General features: G+C 45.0%; 1 protein-coding gene across 1 annotated transcript in view; it reads right to left on the reverse strand.

Annotated features, from left to right (window-relative positions):
* GALNT10 (polypeptide N-acetylgalactosaminyltransferase 10) overlaps positions 1-26,681 on the reverse strand; it is an 84,586-nt gene extending 57,905 nt beyond the window's left edge. The window contains exon 1 of the mRNA XM_021410289.1: positions 26,390-26,681. Within this exon, the coding sequence (XP_021265964.1) occupies positions 26,390-26,569 (180 nt within the window). The 5' untranslated portion in view covers positions 26,570-26,681. The remainder of the gene's footprint in view (positions 1-26,389) is intronic.

The following is a 27,660-nucleotide window of genomic DNA, read 5'->3' on the forward strand; positions in this document are numbered from 1 at the left end:
AAAAAAAAAAAAACACACCCTGCCAGTGCTAGAGTACCACTGTATAACTCAAGAATTATACAGTGGGAATGCAAATTTTCTCCATCCTTCTGAAAGTCAAAAAATAAGTTTTCCATTCCAGAATGATTTCTGAAGGAACCATACCACAGGTACAGACATACAAGGCTATTACCAGTTATTACAAGTTCTTCCCAGGTAATTACAAGTACTTCACAGGGGACAAACAAGGTGCGAACACTCCAATTTCTTAAAGCCTTTTGGCATAAGCAGATCAGCTAAGAAGTTCTGAATGACTTTGCTTAGGAGGTGGCCATCCCTACATGTTCCATCTGACCTTACTAATAATCATTCAAGCTTCAAATCTGCTACGAGAGTCCCTGTTGTAAGCAATTATTTGCCTCCGTGCAAAAACGTTAATTTCATGCTCTGTAAACACATCTCCTTGTGAAAGACCAGCCTGCCTATAAAGATTGCTTTTGACAGCCTGATGACCATCTTCTGCAGCAAGTGACTGAAGCATCCCTCACTAGGTAGCAACATCTGTTCTCCCCTCCGTATAGCAGAGGACAGACCGAGATGACAAGTTTACAGGTGAATCACGTATAATGACCTTTAAAAAAAAAAAGGGGAGCTGGAGTGCTTAGGCAGTTACTTAAAACAGAGCAACTTGACATCATAAAATTAAAGACAACAACTGCTTTCAAGTAGCTGTAACATGTCATAACATTCCATCAAGTCACCTACTGTGGAAAGCATTATTTCTGCAGTTCTACTCTTAAGATAAGGATGCACAGAAGATGAAGGCTGGGGTAAGAAGGGTGACTTTTTAAGTAGCAGTGGAACTGCAAGAGAAAGGCTGGGTGTCAAACTTAGGGGGAAAAAATACCACACTTTACCAAAACCAGCAGTGAAAAGTAGGCAGATTATTTGGCTGATAGCACCAAAACCAGCTGCATCTACACTTGTGAGCAAGAAACAGGCACTGCCCGTGAGATCAGGGAAGATTATGCTATACTGCAAGCCCTCCTCCTCCCAGTGTTAGTCTGAATCCCAAACTAAACCCATCAGATACATACAATTTTAATTTTCAATGTCAGCACATGTAAGAGAGAGACAAGATAAAATATTTAAGGCAGTATAAAAAAGCAGCTGACTTCTGAAAACGCTACATGTGAGAGTTACCACCTTTGCTAGAAAGGCAAGAGAATCATAAATATGCCAGGCATCTAATCTGGGGAACAACTCAACTTGGAATAATTTTATGCTATTAAGAGATGCACACTGAATATGCACTCAGATCACTTCATAATTCATATCTAACACACATTAAAAGTCAGCCTCGGTTTTGCAAAGCTTGTCAGGGTGGTCTTCCAAACACATCTGAATCCATTTTGACATATGTAAAGAGCAATGACATGCTCTTCCACCTCTCTTAAAGCTCTCACTTCTGTGCTGCTTCGCAGATGCCCTCAACCAGACCTATTTTCTCATGCCTCATGTTCTAAAATACTCCAGGGGCCACGCTCGTTAAATGAACCAGCCCTTTTCACTTCTAAGAACATTTCTTGAAACTCTAAGTAATAAGCAAAGAGACTTCAAAATTTAAGTCCTCATATGACACTTCCAGATTAGGAAATATTTATGTCTTTCCCTAAATTTACCGCTCTGAGAAGAGGCCAGACAAATTCACCATCCCCAAGAGCACAGAGCAGAGCAGTCGGCTATTACGAATTACCGAAGTATAAAGCTCAGATAGATGTCAGTGCTTCCATAATCCCATTTAGGACAACAGCTCAGAAGCAGGCTGCACAGGACTAGATTTTCAGAAATTACATTAGGAAGAAGAAGGAACTTAACATTTACTATAAGGAAGAGATGTCAATCTTACGAAGATAAGAAGAAAGATTCTTAATACAAACAATTTGTTGAAATTACTTTCCAATTCACAAAGCAAAACAAGCAGAATCAAGGCTGCTATGTACTTCCAAGTAAAACTAATCTTAGACTGATAAATTCTGAGACTTTTTTCCCATAGCCTGGGGTAAATCCTTGCAGATTCTTTGAAAAGGCGAGACCAGACTCTCCTCTACACAGCACAGCAAAACCTGCTTGTAAAGTTACATTGCTGTTCTATACTCATCTTTTTTGGGAGCAAGCTCATTTAAAAGACTTCCCCCCCCCTCATTTTGAATCCAGTTCAACTCATTGATCTAATTTAGAGGAGCTCCCTACACAGAGCACAACTGAGCAGGACACAATCTGCAAAGGGAGGGCAAGACAAAATCACCCTGCCACCAAGACAACGTGCCTCCAAACCCTACCTAACACGTGCTGTTTGATTACTGGACTGTTACCAGCCAGGCAGACTATTTTAAGGTAATTCATTTGCCATTCTTGCTATTGCTACCATTAGCAAACTCAATTCACGCTTTCATGCTCCCTCAAACAGGAACACGTATCAGCCTCCAACTTTCAGGCTTATTGAACCAAAGAGTTTTAATCTCTTGCCTGGCAAAGCAGAAAACTGCTCATGTCAAAAAGAAGGGAAACCTCAGTGCCAGCCTGAGGGAGTCAATAACTGCTTCCTGGTAGGTGCAAAATTCAGCATATTTTTGGCTGCTCAGTACACTTCGTTTTAATGTGCCTAGACAACTTTAACTAGTTCCTGCAATTTAAAACACCTTCCCTATATATAACTTTAAATGGGCATTTGCTGTAGTTTTCAGAACTGCGTCAAGCCCATGCTAACGTGTTAATCACTGTGACAGCTGAAGACGACCCCAATTAAACAACTCCACAGCAACACTATTCTATTTAAACAATCTTGGCAAGCTTCAGAAAGATCATTGCCTAAAAGAAAGAAAAAAATCCACAACAAAAATGAACCACAAAACAAAAAAAAATGCTTGTGTAGTTGAAAGCCTTCATCACTTAATCTGCCATACTCAGTAAGAAGCATTCAGACTGTCTGGAATAATTTACATAGCAGCTCTCATTACAGTAAGCCAAACATTTCATCCAAGAAGGGAAAGAATGAAGAAACTACAGTGCACGGTGGTGATGGGGGAAAAGAAAATCAAATACTTTTACCTCCACAGATCTCTTAAATGAATTTTCAAAAGCAGCAGTTGTTTCAGACAAGCCAAGATATTCCAGTTAGACCACAGGGACAAGAAACCATGCCAAATTCCTGAAAATCAAATAGAAGCCAACTTCTTGCTAGTTTCCATTAAAGGTGGGATCGTTTTCTTTTCCTTAAAGATGTGAGCCAAAATTCAGATTTCAAAGTACTCGTATCAATCTTCTGAGTGCTGCTTGGAAATATGGTTTGTTTTTGATTGATCTTTCTGAAAACGAACCGTGACTTGTCTCTTCATCACAAATGCAGACCTGTAGAAATTGTGGGCCCTTCAGATGAAGATCCACAGGTCAGTGGGATAACCAAACTACCTGCCATCACAGCTAGCTTTGCTTTAGGCCAAACACAGAATCACTGACTCAAGTATCACTGCTACTTGAAGAGGCAAATCACATACGGTTTTCCTGCTGTCAGGTTCTGTAAGCTTTAACTACCTTGGTAGAGAGCTGACAGTTCTCCTAGCACAACGTGGTGCCACTTCACGCAAGAGATGGAGAAAATCTCAGGTGAAGAACAGCTGAAGGAGAGCCAAGTGAGGGAAGGGTGAAGAAAACCAGAAGAATGTATGGGTAGAAGCAGCTTGGCAAGGACTCCAGGCTCCATGCTCATTATAGAAAGGGGACTTCTGAGCACACATAAAGACAACACTGCAGCTGAGGGCACACCTATCTTTGAAATGTTCTGATGAAGTGGTGGTAAGAAAGCAGAGCAAACTCTACAGATAGTGGAAACACCGTGAGTGACAAGGGAAAACTTCTTTGTGGCTCAGATGAGCAACCACTAAGAAAATATATGTATTATGAGCAGAAACATTTTGTTTAAACTTTCCTAATTACACACTGTAAGACACGAAAATATGCCCAACTAAGCACATCCAACCAGTAGCTCTACAGAAACTTACTGTCAGCGGAACTGCCCGCCTCACGCATTTGGCATACATCATTTTCCAGTCACTGCGTGCCCGGGAAGCATCAAAACCTGAACGTTTCATTTGTTGTAGCCCAACAATACAACAAATCATTTTATCCTATACAAACAGAATCAAACAAGGAAACCTCTCCTCTTTGCCAGGCATCAGGGAGAGCCTTTGTTGAGCTGCACAAGAATTCGGCATAACCAGTTCATGCTTAAAAATCAGCATGCAGCAGTGAATGTTCGCCATCCCAAAGCATGGGGAGATTTGCTAGGAGGATTATATCTAAGCAGTTTTAAACAGTAATGTGAAGTAGCAAAATCCAAATCATTAGACTTGCATTTGCTCGATTCGGCTCCCGCGGCAGGGCAGCGTGCCACGCTCCTTCCAGCAAGCAGGTAGGCCCCTGCTCAAGTAGCTACCCATGGAAGCTTGCCATCTCTAATCTCCTCTTGGAATTGGTCCCCAGTGCCAGGCAGACTCTGGGGATTTCAAGGAGCGCAAGCTGGCTTACACCTAAACTGGTCCAAAGCTGGAGGAAGGCTCCTTAGGGGTAACATAGACACACACGGGGATTTCCTTTGGTCACCCTGCAAGTTATAACAGATACCTTGTTAACCTTCACTAGCAAAGAGAAGTAACTTGCTCTGAAGTATTTTTTACCCATAAAGACCTTGTGAAAAAAGTAAGCAATAACATTTAAGCAATCCCTATTTCCCTTTCAAATTCTCTAGAAACATTTTTGGTGGAAACCCTCCTCATGCAGAGAATCAGGACTACCGTTACATGAAGAACTACCAGCATATAGAAACAACTACATGCGTTTCAAATGGACTGCCTCCTTGGCACCTCGCTGCCCACAGGGCTATTTCTACTGCCCAGCTCTGAGCAATTAATCTTTCAGCACTCAGCCCGTCCACTGAGAACTCAGGGTGCTGAATACTGGATCACTTTTCAGTGAGGTGCCTACACCAAAGCAGAGATATTTCCCCAACCACTCTCAGGCTATGGAGAAATGAATGACTGGTTTACATGCTGGGGAGTCAAGCTGCCTGAATTTTGGCAGTCAGTGGTACCTGACAGTTCCCAGTGTCAGTAATCATGTAGCTGCTCTCTACCACAAACCCATACATTTGAACATGCAAGCAAAATTTTGTCCTATGTACACCCACACACATAGGGTAGCACAGCACATGTAAGTACATGTATATATGTATTTATGTGTACACATAGATCACTCTGAAAGTAACGCCTCCTATTTATTTCCATGGAAACTACAACAGATACAAAGAGCACATCAACACTGTTTGACGGAGCAAATTCTCAGCTACAAAACACTATTTTTCAACAGTCACCACAATTCGCTGTGCATTTTCACCAGTGATGAACAAGAGCCTGCATGCTGCGCTCACACAAACCCGCATGGCCCATCCAGAACGTGGCTCATCATTCACATCACTGTCACCACTGCTGAAACGCACCACCCAGCACCTCACTGTGCTCACATCCACTGGTCGGTCTCCATAAACATCCAGCAAGCACTGATGAATGGCAACGGGTGCCATTTTTTCCACATGGAGGAATTCAGCGACACACCTTTGCTTCATCTGCACTTCCGTGTCAGACACCGTTCTGTCAGACTGCCCCTCTGCTGCCAGCTGTCACACAGCAACAAAACGTGATGGAATACTGCTGGGAAGGTTCAACCTCTACCGCCATACCATCAACACCTGCCTCTGACATCAAGGCCCAAAACAGTAAAACAGGAGGCATTACTTTCGGAGCAGCCATCATCTACAGAACGCAACGCATGCAGACACCCTTCTGGCCAAGTGTTCGATTCAAAGCTATGCAAAGACAAAAAAAAAAAAAGAAAGAAAAAGAGCACCAAGTTCTCTTTATTTGAAATCCTTTACTTTAATCCTGAACGGAGTAATTGAAGTATCACAGCAGTGCCTGCAGCAGAGGGCCGTGCCACTGCCACTGGTGCACAAAACTCAGCGTTCCCATATGCTCGAACACATGCTCCAGCTTAACGCTGAGAAGCTGCATGCATTTAGCAATGTGTTGAAGGACCATCTCAAGCAAATGCTCACCTTCTAGTGTGAGCTATAGAGGGCCAGTAAATAACAGACTGTCTAAGACCATCCTTGGCAACATTTGTTCCCGTCTCCATGTGTGCCCCTACTGACTAACATCTGTGCATGTCTTGTAAAAGAATGTTTGCAGCTAGTAAATTCCCTGACAAGGGCAGAGAGTAAATTTTCTTGATTCAGACACAGAACGTTTAATTCCTAAAACTTTATTTTCAACATTTCCTCAGAATACACTGCATGCAATATTTAGAGCTCCTGGCTTCCAGGAGACATTTGTCAAAGCGCATTTAGAAGCAATAATGTCTAAAACATCTGCAGCTGGTTAGAATGCATCAGGAAAATAAAGTTGTCTGGCTTCAGTACTGTGCCAGTGTTTGAAGGAAAAAAAATAAAATCAAAACCATATGCCTGCTCTTAGTGTATTCTCAAGTGGTCTATATTTCATAAGGTAACTTACCATTAATTTTTAAAGTCCTATGAATTGAGTTCTACTAATTGGACTTCTTGGGCTTTTTAAAAAATGCTTTTAAAGAACCTTGAAATTCCCATAATCCAGCTGGCTTTGATCCTACAGGTTCAGACATCCAAAATCTTGCCAGTAAGAGCCATAAGCTCCAAAAATTCTCATAGCAGGGCTATACCCAGAACACCTCCCTTCAGTTCGACCCAGAAACAAGTCTCCCGGGATTGTTTTATCCAGGATATCACCATGATGGGTGCACAAAACGAGCAACTTACATTGTGGTTTTTAAATTTACACTGTCTCCAATGAACACTGGCTTACAGCTTCAAAGGAAAGAAAATGATAGCAGGGATTTTAACCCAGTGAGAAACTCATCCAGGTCTGAAATGAATGGCTCTGAAAGCCGTTCAAACAAGGTGAAGCTCTTTTCCTGCTCCAACACAACACTTTGGCTTCACATCTCCTGGGAAATTAAGGGAGATATAATTAAGCAGTCTGGTCGTACTCTTTCCTCTGAGCAGATGAATGTTTTTCTCAGTCCCACAGATTAATGTACTCACTCACCACTTTCACCGCTCAGTCTCTGATCTCAGGGTGAAGTTCATAAAGATTTGCCCCCATCCTTCTTTCAGCACACAAAAGACATTTCAAAATCTGTCTTCAGTTTAAGTGCTCCATAACCAGTTTCCCAGGAACGCTGCTGCAGGCTTCCCTGTTCCTAAAGAGCAACTGCGCTGCAAAGATGGAGGCAAAGTCACCCATTCCTCCCGCAGAACCTTGCATCAGGATAGATCCTTACGTGGCTGTGGACACACCGGAAGATTGAAAAGCAAATATAAAGGATCAAAATTAACATTTCATTTATTATAAAAAATATATATCCAGATGATGTGCAAGGTAGCGGTGTTCTCCTTACCACCACACGTTTGTTTTCGAGCTGAGCCCCGGTTTGACATAATCTTGCAGTTCCCAAGTCTAGAGCAGAACATCAACTTGATGAGCAGTTTCACAGCTGCTCACAGGTCCCGGAAGGGGCAACACAAATTGGCAGAGTTCGGATTTTATTTTTTAAACCTTTTGCAACTTTATAAAATCGAGCAGCCAAAAGTCAAAGGCTAACTGCAAGCTCAGAGAGGCCTCTGAAGCTGCAGCCAAATTTCCCTAGCGCTGGTTGAGTAAGGGGAGATTGAATATCACCTCCTACAGAAGTTAATTGCTCTCACCAGGAAGATGTAGCAACGCTACTGAAGCCAACTGTTCTCTTAAGATACCTTTAAAACGAGAAAAAAAAAATCCAAAAAACCCACATCAGAATCTATGCAGAACACAGATTTGGAAAGACATCAGACCCAGAGCTCTTACAACGCAACTTATAAATGGAGAGCTCTGCTTTACTGTTACCGAAATTCAGTTCCCTCAACACACAGCCTCTCCAGTAACAGCCTACAAAGCCTGAAGTTCTGCTGCTGATCTGTCAGCACCTTCATTCCAGCACCGAGAGCTGCTTTCTGTCTATAAACTGCTCCTCATGCTGCAGCCTGGCACGAAGTTCAGCTCCACGCAGCAGGCCGGGGCTGCATTCAGTCTGACTGAAGTGCTGCATGGATCTTGCTTCGTTGCTGGGGCTTCTGGATATGGCTACTGAGACAGATGCCCTGGGAAGTGCTGCTTTATCACCCCAGCTGTATAAGTGGTTTTAGCAAGACCAGTATTGCCACTGGCATGTCTGTGCGTTGGTCTGTAAAACCCTAATGAAAACCCCAAACCAACAGCACAGTCCTATAAAAGCACTCAGTCCATGAGGGTACATGTCAAGAACTCACTACATAGATTCGGGGCTTTAACCACTACTCATAATGGCAGAGACCCACCTCTTCTCAGCTTCCAGCACAGGCAGACCCAGGACAGAGCAAAGTGTCCTTACAGGCAAGGCTCTCCAGCACTTGTTGCCTTCCCATCACCTAAACAATGCATTAAATACTTGCAGCACAACTGTGCTGGCTGCCAACAACTCCACACAATGTCTCGTGTAGATCACCCAGTGTTTTAGAAGCAGCAACAAGCTGTGCAAAAAAAAAAGAAAAAAAAGAAAAACACTGTGAATGGCTGTTAGTCTGGATGCTGCATGGTCTTATGAGGCACTGTCTAACCTGACACATCCAGGGAAATGCCCTCCAAGGAACACTAGGCATTTTTTCCATCACTGCTGAAGGACCACAAATACAAAACTGCAAAATCCCAAAGAGCGACTCAATGGCAGCGTCAGTTCATGAAAAAGCAAACCGCTGCAAGAAAAAAAGCTATTTGTTTGAACTTATCTGTAACCTGCAAGCAGCACAGTATTACTTTGTAACCCACAACAAGGAATAGATCAACCTGGAAAGGAATGTACAGTCCGTTTTCAAAGACTTCTAGAAAATGCCTGGAACATTTTAATAACTTAATTCTGACTTAGAGAAATCTTTAATTAAGACAGCATTTAGAAAGCATTTTCAGAACAATATGGAATCCTGTGGAATGTGCTACGGCCCCCGAGGGAGCTGGCTCTTGCTAAGAGCTGAGATCAGCCACGACTTAAGGAAGGACAGCAGCATTCGAGTCATACTGTGCCATGTGCCCACCACGTCAGAGTTTGGCACCAGCACTACACCATCTCTCCTTAATCACATTCATTAAATGAGGTTGCCATGCTTTTTCTACTAAGGAGTTACCCCAAGTCACACTCATATAGGATTTGACTTAATTATTAACTGCTGATTACTTTTACTGGCAAGCCACTGCTAGCCCTTGTTGCTTTAAAAAGCAAGCAAATTAGGTCAAGGCAGCTTAAGTGCTACTGAAGTATTTTGCATAGCACCTTATATCCGCAGCTCAGACAGCACTTCCTCATCCACCAGCAAGCAAACAATGTGTAAGTCCAGTCCAGACAGCCAAAGGGTCTTTGTCTGGATACAAACGAACTTTCCCTCACTCTTTAGGCCCTACGCTTCCTTTAAGTGCCTGTTTATCTGTACATACAGTTCCCGAGAGATTACTTTTGAGGAGATTATACCCTGCCGGGGTCCTGTTCTGAAACTTCTTTCAACTACAGCCTTCTGAAGTACTGCACGCCTCCTGCTAGCAACAGACAGAGATGGAGCAGAAAAGGCTGCAGCAGAGGGACCTTTTTTCTCTTTCTGGATAGTCCTCAAGTGACAACCAGCGATTCATCAGCTGTTCCTCTGGAGAAAGCTGCCCATCCAACCAACACCACTGCGAGATAACAAAACACTTTAAACGCTTCCAATTTCTGCAGTACACACAGAAGTAAGGAGCTGTTCTGTTACAAGAAAGCTGGAGAGGACACACAATCCATCACATCCAAGACTGCAGCTTCAGCACAAGCACTTCCCAACTGCAGCGCGTCAGTGCCGTGCTCCAGCAGGGTCCCACCTCTGAGCAGGGCGAGTGTCTCGGGAGCACATATTCAGTCATGTGCACTTGAGCCCTCCACCTTGCTGACTTCACAATGAAAAATTGAGGCCGCTCAGGCAATTCCATTAACACTGATTAATAGCTGTGTCAGGTCCAGGGGATGCCAGCTGTCCAGTACTTCAAATCTGCCAGCTTCATGAGAGGCAGTGCCAAGCGCTCTGCCCAGCCCAGCCCCGCCTGGGTTTGGGGCAGGATGAGGAAAGGGACACTGCATCCTCTCCACCCTGAAGCCCCATGCTCCAGAGGTGCATTCTCTCCCATTCCTCCACCAGTCTGCACTGCCCCGTTGGATGCAGGAGGCAGCTAGTGCCTCTCCTGCAGTCAGCCAATAGTGACTAGCAAGACCTACCTCAGTTCTCTTACTGGACTAGTTTGGACTTGAATGTAAAGCACCACCAAGAACAAGAATCACCACAGCAGCATCCTATTTCAGACTGAGCACACAGCTATACACCAAAAGCATAAGAAGAATGAGAACAGTCTGACTAACAAGGGAATAAAACAACTTCCCCTGCTTACCCTTCCAATCCCAAACAAATAAGTTATGGAAATCTCGTGTGCAGCGGTCAGAGGGTGTAAGGCTCAGCAGCATTCCTTATGTGCTCTGATGGTCATCCTTCAGAAGATAAAGAGCTGGTAAGCAGAAGCCAACAGCAAGGCAGCCAGGGCTGACCCAAGCGATGGCATGGCATTACGTGGCAGGGATTTACCTAAACTAACTCTTGACCCACTCCTGCTGAAAACCGTGTCACTTCTCAAGCGTGCAGCGTTCCAGGGACACAAGCCAGCATTTGTAGCTACTGGTTGAGCTACAATAAATCCCTCTGGAAAGCTGTTCCACAGCTCTTTTGCTAAAGAGCATTGTTTAATGCTTCTACCATTTTGGCTGCAGATCGCAGTAATCTCTTGCACGCTCCCTGTAAGTTGTCCAAGTCATTCTGCAGAATAATAAGGAGGTAGTTTTTATAACGTAAGCTAAAGCCAAGATTGTTTTGAACCACAAAAGAAACAAAATTTCAGGAGCTTCAAGAAACCCAGGGATATCTTTGCAACTGCTGCCTCTCCCTCCTGTGTTTTCAAGTATTACCATGTCTTAAGATAAAGATCTTCTCCAGGGAGATTACTTGTACACAAGGAGTTGATGCAGTAGGTAGTAAACAGAATTGCTAGAAGTCATCATTAAATTTATAAGCCCAGACACACAAATAGAATGTTGGATTATATGTCATTAAATTTTAAGAGCACTCTATAACCAAGAAGCTTTCAGGGTCTTCTCCATCAGCCAGGTTCCCCCTCCAAGGAGCTGCTGAGAGTTTTTATGGGGTTCAGAAGCTTTGTACCCAATGATTTCCAATGAGACCCAGGTGCACACACGGGTCTCCTCCAGGTCCTTACCTTTCTTGCTGACTGCACACAGCACATAATAAAGAACAGCTAACAAGTACAGTGAATGGTGATGTGTTACATGTTCTTGTTTTGGAAACGAGAACAGAAGCTGAACTGCCTAATCCAGGAGCAACAAACGCACGTCCAAACTCACGTATATTGAGCTGACAAAGTTTATTACTGGAATGGAAGAAAGCTTTCTTTGGGATTCCTTTTCCCACTCTGAATGGAAGACACTGCTGGAGTCTACACACAAGTTCACCTTAACAGTGCATCGAGACCATTCTTGAGTGACACACCTTAGTTTCAACAGCCTTCTACCAGAAAAGGAGGGATGAATACAGTTCCTCACCACTGACGTTGTGATCAGAGCTATTGCCTTTCCTTTGCTGCCCAGGAACAGCAGCAAAAGAATAGCCACATGTACGCACAGAGCTGTGAACAGGGCTGTAGCTGCAGACACAGCCAGAAGCCTACGTGAACACCTCATTGATTAATCCAACTTCAATAAGCCTGAAAATGTTTTGCCGAAGACACGCTGCTATTGTGAAGCTGTGACTCATAGATGAGGTAAGCCAGTGCTCCTCTGAAATGTTTAGACCTTTAATTTTAAGGAATTAAGAAAGAGATGAAAAACAACCAAGTTTCAAAAGTCAGATCATTTCACAGCTCTGACAAGCTAGGGAAGAAAAAAAATCAGATCCAGAAATCTCATGTCTGAGATAGAAGACGAAGTATTACAGTGGTTACACCAGAAGACTGGAAATGCCAAAGATCTTTACACTGGACTCAGTCACCAGTGAAAATCCAGCTGTCCCTTTCAGGAAGCTGCAGAGTACTTGTCACACAGCATAAAGTCAAATTATAGCACAAAAGCAGCCTCCCAGAAGTGCAATCTGTACCAGCAAACAATCCCACTTTTAAGGCATTTTCTGCAGAACAACGTTAGGAAGGAAAATAAACGTACTTTCAGCAGATGCGATTCTCAGAAACACTTTTCCTTTAAGCATTTTACTTTTTCCTTACAGGCTTCTGACCAGGCCTCCTGTGCACTACAGAAATGGAAGCCAATTCTCATGAAGCCATCATTTCTCCCTAATGGGCCCAGAGAATTTAATCCTGTTTTCCTAATTATCTTAATAGTTACTCAGAACCAGGAACTTCATAGGCTAATAAAAACAGACCTAAAATAGTTTTTATAAAAGCTGCTAAATACGAGGAAAAAAAAAATCTACACAAAATATTTGTAAGACGGGTAAATCACAGTCATCGTAAGCTCCAGACAGATCAACCTCAGAGCTCGGATTTAACTGGAAATAACTTAGCATTATTTTTAAAAATCTTAGTAGCCAAGTGTCTGCAAAAGTCAGAGCCTGATTTTGATACTCACAGTTGTGGAAGCGCAGCATTACCCAGCCATCTGATACATTCTCTCTCTAGTTCTCAGGGATTCTATTATGCCTTTTGACTTTCCCTAATCCAAATGGTTTTGAGCTTCTCTGACAAAAAGATTTCCGAGGGAAAAACAAGTAGATTTCATAAATGTTGGTAAAGTTAAAACACTAACGTCAACTGTGATAAATGGAGCAGAGCACGCTCGCTTTGCTCTCATTTATACGGCATATATGGCAAACTCCAGTATGGCTGTAAGAAGAGGAACAGGGTAAGGAAGGAACAACTTTAACTGCAGTTGACTGGTGACCACATGTATGATGTTGAACATGAAATCCACTATAACGGTTTACATTGCGATGCTGTGATTCCTGCAGAGTGATCTGTGGCACTGAGTGAGGTCCGGAGGTGCCTCCAGAATCACGTGTAAAACAATTGAGTAGGTCAGATTTTTCATTCTATTTTTCTCAAGGTCTTTCTTAGGTACACGACCTCTTCTTCTTTCTGCCCCAGGGTTTTGAATGCAGGTACCTGCATGAGGCACGTGGGACTCCAGAACTCGTCATGCACTGAACCTGGCATCCTCCAAGGGTTCAATGCTGAGGATCACAGCCGGGTTTGGATGAGAAAGAAGCAAGAGCTGCTGTGCCCTGAGCTGCACAGGAGCAAAACTTGAGCACACACCCCAAGGGTAAGAGCCTTGAACCTGGGCTTCAGGTCTGGGGAGGATCAGCTGGTTTCAGAGGATCACTCTCAGCCTAAGCCCTTAAACCCACTTAGGCCTACATCCACAAAAGGAGTTAGGCACCACAGTCTCACTTTCTAGGGTTTTCAGCTCACTCTGGCGCAAGCCAAGGGTGCCAACACCTGTGCCATACAAACCACAAGAGATATAAAACACAGTTATCTAAATGAAGAAATTGAAGGAAATATACACAGAAAGGAATGAGCTGTCCACTCACTTAAATGTGAACTGATTTGCAAGAAAGCATATTAGTTACGTGCAGATAACCCTAAATTAACCGTTTTCCTTTCCTACTTTAAAGCCAGTCCACAAAGCACTACATTTGTCACATTCAGCCCATTCAGTGCTTTCTACACACAACGATCCTTCTCCCATTTTATCCTGCAGTGCCGGCCTCACTAATCACTGACATATGCTCCAGCGCAGAGCGTTTCCTCTGGCATGCTTTAAAAAGAAGCGCTGTCACCAGAGCAGTGTACGCGCTGGCAAATATGGTCTGTCAGGTTTTGTTTTCAACGACTACAAAAATAGACTTCACTGGAGAACTCATACCCTCTAGAGATAATTTAGGAAAAAAAAAAAACCAACACACAACAAGTTTTCAGATGGCCTGCTAAATGAAATACAAAACTATGTTTTTTTCTCTCTGGATGTTTGAAAACAATAACATTTTCAGGTTAAGCCAATATTTGAAGTTTTATTACGTGACTGACAACTCCCAGCTAATTTACCTGCAAACACCAGTGCTCCCTCCTCCTGTGCATCAATTTACAGCTGCTCCTCAGACATTTCTACGAGGAGCAGCCTCTTATTACAAAAATTATCAGCACTCTGAAAGGCACAAGCACTTCACTTGTTTCCAAGAGCTGAAGTCTTTCACCTTTGGTAACCAGCGTTACTCTGTGCCGATAACAGCTTTGGCTGAGATGCAAGGAAAAGGATCTTGGCATAGATTGAAGTTTGAGACACTTTCCTGTTAGTCTGTATGTAATTGGCTTTGCCAAGGACTCTCGTTCTGTAATCAGATGGCCCAAGCTCATATTTGCAGAAAATATGCAACTGTGGAGGAAGAAAATCTATTATCTTCTATACACAGACACTCCACGGCAATTGAAATCAAGGACAACTCAAGTAGCACCTTCACGTTTCAGATAAGACTTTTCTAATCTTCCACATCCCCATTCACAGAGCACAACCCGCATCTGCAATCACGAACAGCTTGAGGCAGCACGGGAAAGCTTCTCCTCGAGGTCATTTAAGAGACTGCAGCTGGAAGAGAACAGCTATAGATCGTACATTTCTATTAGATCTGGATTTCCAAACTTAAGAATTAGTTTAGGCGACGGTGCATGTGACATCCTGCTTAGAAGGATATGGGAAAGGAGAACTGATTTACCCTAAGATTGATTATTGAGGCTTTAACTGAAGTTTCTGCATGTAGCTACGTGCGAAAAAAATTTTTTTTTAATCACACTGCATTACAATGGTGTTCTGTTCTGGCTGAGAGAACACAAGGCAGCAGCAGAGGGTGTACGTGCATCTGGCAGCTTTACTAAGCAAGTTTTCAGCCTCCATCTTCTGCCCAGCGCCAACCTGCTGAGACAGGTGGTGAAACAAGCTACAAGCAGATAAACTGAAGAGACTGAAGAAACAAACTTGGGCTCACAGGGGACAATAGAACGCTGAGGTTCAAACAGAACAGCAGAGTCCCAGGGAAGTCAAGAGACAACATGGGAAGAGCTCCCCACAAGAAATATCTGGATCTATCACCACAGGAGGAGAACAGCAAGTGACTCATGCCTATCTTGTCAAAACAATGGGAGAAATCTGAACTGAAATAGGAGATGGATTTCATCATAGAATTGCTCGCTCTTTTTTAAGCTCAATTACAACAACGGTATATATATTTGACATTCTTCCTCATAAGACTTTAAACATCTGTTTTATAAGCAGCAATGATAGAAGTCACGACAGAATAGTTCCTCTGGCAGTATTTGAGTGAAGATACCCTTAATTCTTAAATGAACCTCACTCAGGGATATTTTGATAAGTTTTAACAAATTGGAGGAGTGGAGATGCAGCTTTCACACATTCCAACTGTGCGAAGGAGGCGCTGGCCAAATCTCAATACAAAGATGTATTTTTAACCACAATGTATACGCTCAGTGAAGCACAGCACACAATTCCCCTCTCCTGCTTCTCTCCAAAGGAGTTCCACGTTCGCCAAAATGTAACAGCTCCTTCCAGCAAAGTGCAAGAGACAAATGCAATTGGTGCAAATTCCATGAACACTTGAATTCATCTAAACAGATCCTTGGTAAAGAACTGAGCCCTATGCACCTGCACTTCCAGTGCAGCATCACACGCTCCCAGCTTCACTGGCATCTCTTCCTATAGCTAGTCCTGCCCATGCTGGAATTCAGCTGCTTCATGAAATTCTGTTTATTTCTCAATCCATCCTAAGCTTAAAAAAAAAACATGATGGGTTTGGATGATTAAAGGAAGAGGGGAGAGATCCTACACATGGTGATTACTGGGACAATTTACTCCTTACAGGCTGACCTCCCCTCCACATTTCCAAACAGTCAACAGGAACAGTAGGCAAATGCTAACAATGAGAATCGTTTGGTTAGTCCTCTGGTCTCTCTCCTCTTTCTCCCTCCGCATACATTTCTGCCAGTTTCTGCATCAAAACCCCAACTCCTCTGACACTTTGCAGGTGCTTTTGCAGTGTAATTCCATGCCTGCAGACCCCAAGAAGCAAAACAATATTGGGAAGCCTCATTCTGAACCGTTTAATTGTGCCAATGTAACTTCTTTGCCACTGTGAAGGAGACCTGGGAACAGATGCTGTTTTCTTGAAGTGAGATTTTTTTTTTTTGCAGATGAAATCAGTTTCTTGAACAGGATTCCAAAACAGCCACAAAAAAAAATTGGACAGCATGCAAGAGCAATAAATAAGTAAGCATTAGTTGTAGATATTTCCAATACAGCAAGCTGCAGCCTGAGAAGTAGCAAGACGCAGCAGCAGCCCACAGTGTATTGGTGGATCTGCAAAACTAACACATGCAGGAATGAAAAAAAGGGTTATTTCTTATTACTTGGCTATCACACACGAAAGCCTGACAACCAATAATCTGCAAGATACACGAGACCACAGAAGATAATCACAGGGTTTACTTCTTTTTGAGATACCAAACCCTCTTAAGCAGTGGCTAAAATGAACTGACAGCTACGTTGGCTAAATGCAAGTGCTCTCCTGCAACATTACAAGGAGTAACTTACCGCCTAACTAAAGCCCTTTGCAGAGTAACACCTGTGTTCACCTACCTTTGGAGGCTCTGATTTCCTTTAGAGAGGGAACAGATTTTTGATTTTACTCATCTGAGCTGAAAGGGCAGTGTCTGAAGAGCAGCACTTTCAAGGACACTGAGTTAAGATTAAAGTCAGCCTGAGTCGAAGAGAAGGAACTGCTCTTCCTTCAAAAAAAAAAAAAAACCAACAAAAAGAAAACCCAAATAACCTGATGGGAAACTAGACCTGGTTATGTGTATTTGTGTGTCATACCTTAGATCAAAGTCACTAAGACTCTGGTTTTTCAAAGGAGCATCGCATCCTAAGACATCTTTGAAAACTTTGGTCTGAACATTAAGAACACTCAAACACTGCTTCACTTGTTTTATTTATTAAGCAACAGCTCATGTTTACTAATGTCTGAGAAAATTCCTTCTTCGGACTTCATCTGAGAGATGCTGAGAAGCGTTAGGGGTCTCTTTTCCATCATGGAGAAAAATTGTTTTGTTAATAGCGATGTGAACTAGAAGAGTAACTTCCCAAATGAATTGGAACAAATAATTTATACAAAGGCAAGCCTACACGATCTTCCACTTAGGAAAATCAAGATTGGCTATTAAAGATTTTAAATGTTAGATCTTCTTACATAATCATAAGCAAAGGTAAAGAAGAGGATGATGGAAAGCCATCTTAGTCTGCACACATAATTGCAAGCAAAGGATTTCAGGCTTTAGAGAGGAAGCAGAGCTGAACCTTTCGTAACAACCCAGCTTTGTAGAAGCACCTGTTCAAGTGGGCAGAAGCAAAGCAGCTCCGCATGCAGGAGACTGAACAGCACGTTCAGAGCAGATCCAACAAAACCCTGAAACAGAGCAAAACGTTGACTGACAAATTAAAAAACTCCATTCTAATCAGGTTATTTGAAGGACAGAGTAGTCATATACAAACGGAGACTTCATTCATCCAGAGAGTTCTTCCAGGACACTGATGGATTTACTGTTGTTCTGCAATTCCTTTACTTTTATTACTGACTACAACTCCTGCAGTGGGAAGAGAGTTCGTGCAAGTTCAAAGTGGAGGTTCAACATCTCATACCTGAAAAAAAAAAAAACCCACTCTTCCACATTTCTTTGAACCTCAGTGCCCAGTTGGTCATTATTTCAGCAAGCAGCCGGAATTCCTACGCATTTCAAACAAACGTTCTGAAATGCTTCTTGGAATTTTGACTTTGGCAGTCACTTTGTGAACCCTCAACCACATAGAACAGACAGATTTGTATTTGAAAGCTATGCCATCAAGCCGCTGCCACCATCAGCTGAGCCTGACACACACACAAGAAATACGCATTAGTGCTGAGGGGAGAAGCTCCGAACTCAAATTGGTGACCTCAATGCAAAGGCAACACTCAGCTTGGCAGGGAAGGATGCCAGCATTCACTGCTTGGAGAGACAATTTTTTAGAAGTTACTTTCTGCTACTTCTTGTGCTAATTGGACAAAAAAAAAAGTACTACAGTTGAAAGATTAATAAGAGGTTGAGCCTGGAAGACACAGCCACTGAATAAACATTAAGAGCAAAATTCAAGGTTAGGTGCTGCTGTGCATTCAAGTCTTTGCTGCCTCCACTTTCCTTCCATTTTGCTCTATTTCTTGCTAAGGAAAGAATCACAATATCCACGAGTTACACCTTGCTCACACTGGGTTTTCCATTTGAGACTCTTACTATGTTTACCTGCTTGTCATTTTAGTTTGACTCAACAATATGGGAAAGCAAAAGCTGTAGACACGTAAACCACATTTCCTAGGGTACAAATCTCCAGCCCATCAGCTGCCATTTAGGAGCTGCCTCTAAGTAGGCTCTAGTTCATAGCACTTGTAAGACCTCTGAGAGCACCCAGACAACAAGACGGATTTCATCCCTGGCTCACTTTGATGGCAACACATTTGTGCACTCATATAACAATTTCCAAAAGATGAAAGTGAGTTGAATGCCACTCACCTTTGGTACTGTTAACCAGAACTCAGTTCTAATTAAGATGCCTGAAGAGAGGTGTTCTAAGACCTGAAGGAGTCAGACCTTAGAAAGGAACTGGCTGACATTTCCCCCAGCTTTCTGAATATGCTCATGATGGACACTAATCGCCGTAGCTAGGAGTTGGTGCTTCCAAGAAAGTGACAAGAAGAATAAATAACTTCTCTTGCGAGCTACAGAAAATGTCATCAGCCTTAAAAAGGCAACTTGGTGAAGTGGGAAGGTGCAGAATAACATCAGAGGGAACTCCACGAGTGGGATAGCTGAAAGAGTTCAGTTTTAATAAACTCAGCAGCTTTTCCACTGAAACAAGTTTCTTCCCTGGGTATTGGCATCACCGGAGCACTGCTTGTACTCCACTGTAACTGTGGTTGAAAAGCCTTAATTATAGATATATGCTCCAGAGAGTTCTCTTTTAACCCCGGAGCTAAGATTAGAGAAAATGAAGCAACTGCAAAAGGGCAAGGAAAAGAGCTAATTATTTAGAAAGAAAAGCAAATTTAAAGACCAAGATGTGGCAGGCCTCCCTTCTTTGAAGCCACAATTTAAAGCTTTATCAAGTTTATGAACAATAAGAAGTGTCAAGTGACATATTTCTTATATTTTAGGGGGCATGTGAGACTCGGATGCAGAGCTGCCAGCAGATCTCAGACATAGGGGCAGTTAAGTTCCTGTTCTTCCCAAGCTTTTGAAGAAGAGGGGCTGCCCGGTAACCTGCTGTGCCACACACTGATTTTCTCCAATCGTTCATCAGACTCTTTAAATTTGACAAGAGAGGCACAGTCTGACAAGTCAGCCATAACTTGATACCCAGTACTGCTTGTATTCCTCACAAAGAGGTGTAGATAAACACTCGCATCCTTGTTACCTATCTGTTATCCAGTCAAGGTAACAAAATAACACCACGAGCGTCAGTTACACTGATAGGGGAGATACCATTACCGCTGAGGGGTCATGCTTCGTGCTGAACCAAGCAGGACAAGTAACACTTCCCAGCTCTCCGGGTTGTAAGAAGTCACGAGCAGCACGCCAGATCTGAAGGTAAACTCCAAAGGAGATAATGAAGAACTTGAAAGTCTGTTCATGGCAAACAAAATGCAATAGGCAGTCTTAAAGGAGTACACAGAAATGCAAAATTGAGGGGGACGTGCTCTTATTCCTGGACTAAGAGTCATTGTTGTACTCTCAAATGTGACTTGAGCATCAGCATTTGTACAGGTGTCTGTGAAATCTGATAAACAGATTCACACTCTGTTCACTGCCAAAAAAAAAAAAAAAAACACAACACTGACAGTTACCCATTCTGCAAACAATCTGGGATCTGTGGTCAGTTTCTTTTGCAGCTCTCTCCAGAAGCAGAGGAATCCCAGGTAGAGCTGCTGCATATAAAGGGAATACATGGGTGGCCCAACTGCACCAGGGCAACCTGGAGCGGTTCTGTCCTGGGAGATTGGTTCAGATTAAGACAAAGTACAAATTTAGGGCAGAATAGTTACTCCTCATCAGATTCCAGAGTAAGAAGCGGGAGATACAAAGTTAATATCTATTCAGCTTTAACCAAGTCTACAAATTATTCAAATTATTTGAATAGTCATTGATATCTGCTTTCTATCCCAGTATATCCCACCAGATGATCCAGTTCTTAATCCATTCAATAATGGAAAAAATCCTTTCCAATTTTCCCAAAAAGGCGATGCAGAAGATCTACACCTGCATTTCAGTCACCAAACATGAAAGCCCTTCTCTGCTGCTTTTCCAAGATCTCATATGCACAGAGCTATCGCAGCCACCCGGCCCCATGACTGCACCATACAATAGTTACGCAACAGTTATAGCATCAAGCAATTTAAAGCAGCACAACTTACTGAAATTACTCCACAGAGATAACAACATGCAAGGCATGAAGCATGATGGACCCTCTAGAGAGGCAGAGTCCTCTGACAGTGAATGTCACAACAGCTCTGTTCACATATGTGCTCACACCACCCTGATGAGCACTGCACCAAGAACTCTGCACGCTGCATTCTGGTTACCGTGCACTCCGCAGCTGCCTACAAACAATGGCTCTCCTGCACTCAACGTGATGCCACGTGGAAGGTGATACAATCTCAAATTGGTAGAAAGCAGTTTTTGCCTGACTTCAATGCACCACCGGTGATAAGGAACTTTCCAATATTTTCCCAGTTGGTCAAATCCATGGCAGTTTGCTGGCAGGAAATCTGTAACGACAGTTGCTCATAAGTCTCGCTGTCTCACCATCTGATCCCAACTCACACTGGGAAAACATACAGCTCTGCAGATCACTGCGCGATTACGGCTTTTACCGCTGACCTATGGATGTCAGGAGCCAGAACACTTTCATGCTGAAGTTTACCTTTAAAGGAGAGTTAATCGTGGCAGTGTTTAAGAACTGCATACAGAGCATGTTTCAACGGCTGGCCACAGAACTGCTTGTCCGTGGAGCATCTGCCCCATGGCAGAGATAACCCCATGGGATACAAGTACAACAGCCCCCTGTTTGCACACAACATAGGGGAGCTAGAACACAGCCTGCTGGCTCATTCACTGCCATGTTACCATCACAGTACAGACCATCAGCAAGAATGAGATCAGTGAAAGCTCTAACTTCTTAATCAACATCTTTTCTCAAATTAACTTTGGACTTCACAGCTGCAAGATGGGTTCAACACTTCATGTGCTACATGCTTCAAAACTCTTCAACCCCCCGGCTTCTTTCCTTTTGAGACAGAAACTTAGCTTTCACTTAAGCTCACTTTGCAGTACAACACTTAGCCCAGGAAAAACTGCTCATTTTGCAACTACATTGAATAATGAACTTCAGAGTAGCCTACACTAGAAATTGGTCACACAAAAATAGCCATTTTAGTTCTAGCACTTGCATTTCAGTCCTTGCATTCCAATTGTTTTACACTGTGTTTATCAAAATAAGCTTTCCTAAGTTTGCTTTTGCATCAGCTGGGAAGCATCTAGCCAACACAAGCAACAATGGCAGCTTTGAAGGGGCCAGAGAGCCAAGCTCATAGTTCAGCTGCAGCACCAACGTCCAGTGCCACTGCCAAAGACATGGGCGGCATGACAAGCTGAATTTCTGCTTACCTCTGGCTGGCAGAGAGCAGAAAGCTTTTTCTCTTCTCTTCCCAAGCCCTTGTGAAGCCTCGGCAGCAGGGGAAGCCTACAGAGCCGCCCTGTTCCCGAGCAGCACATGCCAGCCGCAACGTGAAGCTGACAGCCAGTGACAGTTTCATAGCTGCCCCGAGGTCAGGATGGCAAAGCCAATCATCTTCCCCTGGTGAAGAAGAGGCGAGCAGCAGCAGCATTTTGGAAGCAGCACCGTGCTGCTCCCCTCTCAGCTTGTAACCAGGGCTGCTTTGTCTGCAGTACAGCCCGGATACTTGGAGCTTAACTGCACCAAAGCCAAAGTTTACAATCCCAAATGGTCCAAGGGCTGCATTCTTACAAAGCTTCAATCACATTTGAAGCCCGTGTCTCATTCACAGCCCCGAGCAGCCAGGTAGAGCTGGCAGCAGAGGGCACCACACAATCAGCTTTGTGATTTATATACTTCCATCATGCTCACAAGTGATTTTATAGAGCATAAATTACTACTACAACAAGCTACAGGGTGACTTTATAAAGCATGCATCGTATCAAATGAAACGCATAAAATGAAAGGCTGCTAATTTGCCACAATGCTTTTATCCAGCAATTCAAGGAATGAGATGTTCAAGCTTAATCTCCCCTGGAGTTCAGACGCCACGTTCCCATAACAGCATGCACCACGCAGCGCAGATCTCCAGCGTGGCCAGACAGGTACCGAGCGGGATCTCTGCAGAGGATTAGGAATCATGCAGCTACTTGCATCAGCCCAAGCACAAACCACCAGCCCACAGACCAACTCATCTGTGTTCTACACACCGCAGGACCACACAGCAATTAAACATTCGGGCTGGAGATGCCCAGCAGCCTCCAAGGCAGAGAGCTGAGATTCAAGAGACAAAAGGAACAGGCCGATTTCTCTTGAAATCCTCCACACCTGCAGATCACGTGTTTTTTACCTACTGAATATCTGTTTAAAAAAAGAGGAAGATGAAACTGCATCAACGTCGATCTTTATTACATTAACATGCTGATATATGCACATTGGTGAGGAAAAAATATATTGGAGTATAGGAAGCTAAGCCAATGCTTTTGTTATCAGCAGAACACTTTAGTACCTCAATCCTGTCGTCCCTACAGAGAGCTACCACCCCCGCCAATGTTGTTACACACATCATGAAAAAAAGGACTTCCCAGTTCATATTGCCTGATGAGCAATCATAAATCCATTATGATAAAGGATGCTTCTGCACATGCATTTGTGTTTAAAGCAAGTCAATGCAACATTGACATCTGCAGCATGACCTTGGGGCAGTCCTGTCATGGCTTGAAGCCATCCCTTCTCTGCAGGGCAAGACCCAACCAGCAAAGCTCCAGAAGAAGAAACCCAAGGGCAGAAGGAAAGAACCTGGTCCTGACCCGCTGTGTTGAAGCAACCCGTTAATTTCAGCCACCGTAATGCTTCCACTGAACGTGTAGCTACACAAACAATTCGCTGCCTAGGAACTTCTGCAGAAACAATTCACCATAATCTTCTCAGGAATACATTTACATGGCTCCTGGTTGCTTAACTTTCTGACAGCTTTGTTTCAAGCACTAGAAAGATTAAACGAGGCAAAGATAGCCCGCATCGATACACTGCCCTTGTGAAAGCAACATGCAGCACAGGTGCACAACTACACACACTCTTGGCATGATTTAAACATCCAAATCTTAGCACTGCAACTGTATACTCTAGGAATTCTCTCTTACCATTTTAATCCAACTGCTTCTTAAAACTTCTCTCTCTCCTTTTGCTGTAACTCTGGAAGATAACGTTACTGAACAGAAGGCACCATTTAAGAGAAAGAAAGAGCACGAACAGAGATTTCACTGAACACCTCATTTTGTACCACATCTAAAATGCCTACAGTACAGAGATGAGCCTGCACAAGAAGGCAAATTAAAGCCAGAAATAGATAAAAATGTCTTTTCAGACTGCTACAAATATTGATTTTTATGATACAGCTTCTCATGGTCTTACTAGTTTCGGTGTTAAGAACCCAGCCCTTCTGCAGGGCTCCACAAGCAAGCAGACAAACAGCACATTCATTACAGGCTGGAAGGTGATGAGCTGTACGAAGCTGCGAGTGGTTGTCAGGACCATTGGAATCACCAGCGCTGAGGGTGCCCGACAAACTCTGCAGTCAGCTGGCAGATAACTCTATGACAACAATAAAAATAACCCAAACAACCAACCATTTGTTTTATCTTTATTCTGCTTCATCTGGAATTATTTTCACCGCGGCAGCCAGCTGTCCTTCGGGGTACGTTTTCCCTTGCTCAGTCTAACTGCGACTATTATTTCAGGACCCAGTCCTTGAAAAACACACACATACAATACAGGGATATCTTTGCTATCAGACCCACTGCGGCCCACAGCTCCACATTAATGAGAAGGGAAAGCTGAGCCTCCAGCCCAAACCCAGCAACTCTGGTTTGCACAAGCACAGGAGCTTTTATTTCAAGTTCTCCTGCAATCAGCACAGATATTTCCTGCCCAGTTCAGCACACCCTCGAAAGAAAACAGATCTCAGAATTTATGGACAGCTGTCACACTTCAAACATCTATAGGATTAAGAAAAATAGAATGAACGTTCTGCATAGCACAGGCAATACGACATATCTTACTTCTGAGATGACTGAACACATACTGAAATCAGCAGTGATGCACTGCACTGTAGAAACTGCCAGGCTTACAGTTCCTCTTACCCAAAGCCCACAGCTCAGGGACCATTTTGGAAGACCAAAAATAAGAAGTCAGCCTGTTACCGTCTTTTCTGCTCTTCTACATTTAACCAAAATTAACTGCTACCTCCACATCGAGGAACTTTGAAGCCTCCCAAGGATAATTACCAGCTTCTGCCTCTGTAATGCCTAGAAGCCACGATTTTACATTGGTTTTCACCTTGCCAAAATGCCAACTATGCAAAGCTGTGCAGCAGTGGCCTACAGGGCTGGATTTTGTCAGTCATGCAAAGTAGATTGCCTGCACACAACAGAAACCCAAGCATAAGGCAGCACCATCAGGCACGTTACAAGCACTGTGTGCGTTAAAAGGATTTCTGTGCAGTTTTGAGAGTCTGCTACACAACCACGACACGGCACACAACAACCTCTTCCCCATCCGCGTGGGGCACAACCAGGAGATGCTGCTGGTCACGCCTGGGCTTAACCCCAAATGCTCACATCCAAAAAGCATTTCTCTAGAAAGGAAGAGCCCAAACCCAGCTTGGCGGAGCCTCATCCCGAGAGCCTTCCCTCCGTCACAGAAGGAATGGCCACAGTAAGTTTCTCCACCTTTACGGTGCAGTCATAATGGCAAGTCTCCAAGGAGGGAAAGATTTAGACAACCAAGAGTTTTAAGTGGTTCTGAAGACGGACAGCCTTGTGAAGCAGCAGCTGAAGTGATAGTTACGCGCTGACATTTCAAGCCTTCACATCCCCATCATTCTTAATGGTACGGAGCCAAACCAAGAATTGGATAAAGCAATTACATCGCCAGAAGTAAAACAGCTAAGCTGAGCTTACAAACGTCTGATTTGGGTGATCTAGCACTGCTGTCTCCCACACGGAGCAGAAGGGTTTGTCTGTGAGATCTACAGCTACATCACTGGGACGAGAAAGGAATGCAGCCACTCGCTGCAGCATCCCCGAGCAGCGGGCACCCAGCGGGAAGAGCTCAGGGTCAGCCCCGAGCTCCTCCTGTCCTAAGGGAGGGCCGGGCACGGGCACCATGCTCCGCAAGTCCTCGCCACAGGGCCTGGGGGCACCGGGAGTTAAAGGAGATGCTCGCTGCCTGCACCTGAGGCAGGTGAGGAGAAATGGAGCAGACGGCACAGCCTCGGGAGGCAGAACGCTTTGCACCGCAAGGATGGGACATGGGACAACCCTTCCTTTTTCCCTACGGCAAAGAGCTCGTTTTACTCTCTCGCCGCGCTCAGCCGAGAGGCGAGCGGATCTCCGGATCCACGGGAAGTACCGGCGTCCCACCTGCAGCCCATCCCCTGGGCAAAACCCTCATCCCTCACCTTACGTAAAGGCAGCCCTCGCATTCCCCACGCAGAGCAGCGACGCTCCCCAGCGCAGCCCGCTCAGCCGGGCACAGCCTCCCCGAGCACGGAGGGCTGGGCTGAGACCCCCGGGCACTTACACGCGGGTGGAGACCCTCAGGCACGAGGGGAGCGCTCAGCCCAGCCCCTTCCACTCCCCCCCACCCCGGGCAGGCAGGATCCCGGCACAGCTCAGCCCCTCACACCGCCAGGACCCCTCCTCGCCCTCGGGACGCCGTCCCCACTCACCGCCGCCTCTCCGGCCGCTGCCCCCGGCGGCCCCACGGCCGCCCCCTCCCCGCCGCTCGCCCCGCCGCCCTCCAGCTGCCGCTCGCGGTACAGGGACCAGAGCCCCACGTTGGGCAAGAAGACGAGGGCGGCCAGCGCCAGCCCCACCGCCTGCAGCAAGCGCTTCTGCTTCCGCCGCATCGGAGCCGCCGCCGCCGCGAGGAGGGGACGAGGAAGGAGCGCGGAGCCGCCCTGACGGAGCGCAACTTGCTCGGCGCGCGCGGCGGCGGCGGGCGGCAACTCGGGCACTTCCGCTCCGCTCCGCGCCGGGGGCGGGGCCAACGAGGCCACGCCCATCCCGCCGGGAGGGGGCGGTCCCACCTCAGGCCCCGCCCCCTCCTGCTCGGCCCGCGGGGGCGGCGCGGGGAGCGGCGCGCTAATTGCTGCGGAGGGGTTCCGCAATTAGCGCCCTGGGGGAGATCTCCGTGGTAATTAAGCTGCATTCCGCCGGCCCATAAACCAGATGACGGATAGGCACGGAATGGCTTTTTTTTTTTTTTTTTAATTTATTTTTCTCTTCTTTCAATAAACTGGCGGCTTCAGTAAACCGCTTTCCCAAAATTCGGGGTCGTTTCTGAATGGCAGAGAGCCCCGGGGGTGAGCAGCGGCGGCAGCAGCGAACCCCGTGCGAACAGCAGCGCTGTGACCGCAGCGCCCTGCCGCGCTGCCGGGGCCGCAACACGTGGCCCGCTTCCAACGCAGAGCCCCGACGGCAGCGCTCCATCCCTCGGAACAACGGCAACACGAAGTGCGTGAGAACGTCACGGCCGCCCGGCAGAGCGGGTTGGGGTATGACAAAGTTCGCAGCCCGCTAGGTGGCGGCTGCCCGCGGAGTGCGGCGCAGAGAGCCCCGATTTCGGGGAAAGCACCGAATTGGGAGGGCAGTTCTGAGCCCCGCTTCTTTCCTTTTAACTATAGATGAGAATTGGCTGCCAGCTTCTTTCTTTTCTGGAACTGCTAGCGCTTGCATTGTTGGGCACAGTCGACAGAGCCCTGAAATTCCCCTGTTCCTGCCCCAAAAGCAAAGTGAGTGCTATTCCTGCTGCTGAGCACCCACCAGCAGCATTGAGACTTTGGCCGCAGCACCAATAAAGCTGCACTCCCATCACGCGCATTACTGCAGGCAATATTGATATTAGGTGGCTAGTTGGACTTGATGACTTTAGAGGTCTTTCCCAACCTTAATGATCCCACCCCATCCCACCCCATCCCACCCCATCCCACCCCATCCC

The sequence above is a fragment of the Numida meleagris genome, chromosome 12 (assembly GCF_002078875.1).
Source record: "Numida meleagris isolate 19003 breed g44 Domestic line chromosome 12, NumMel1.0, whole genome shotgun sequence".
NCBI lineage: Eukaryota > Metazoa > Chordata > Aves > Galliformes > Numididae > Numida > Numida meleagris.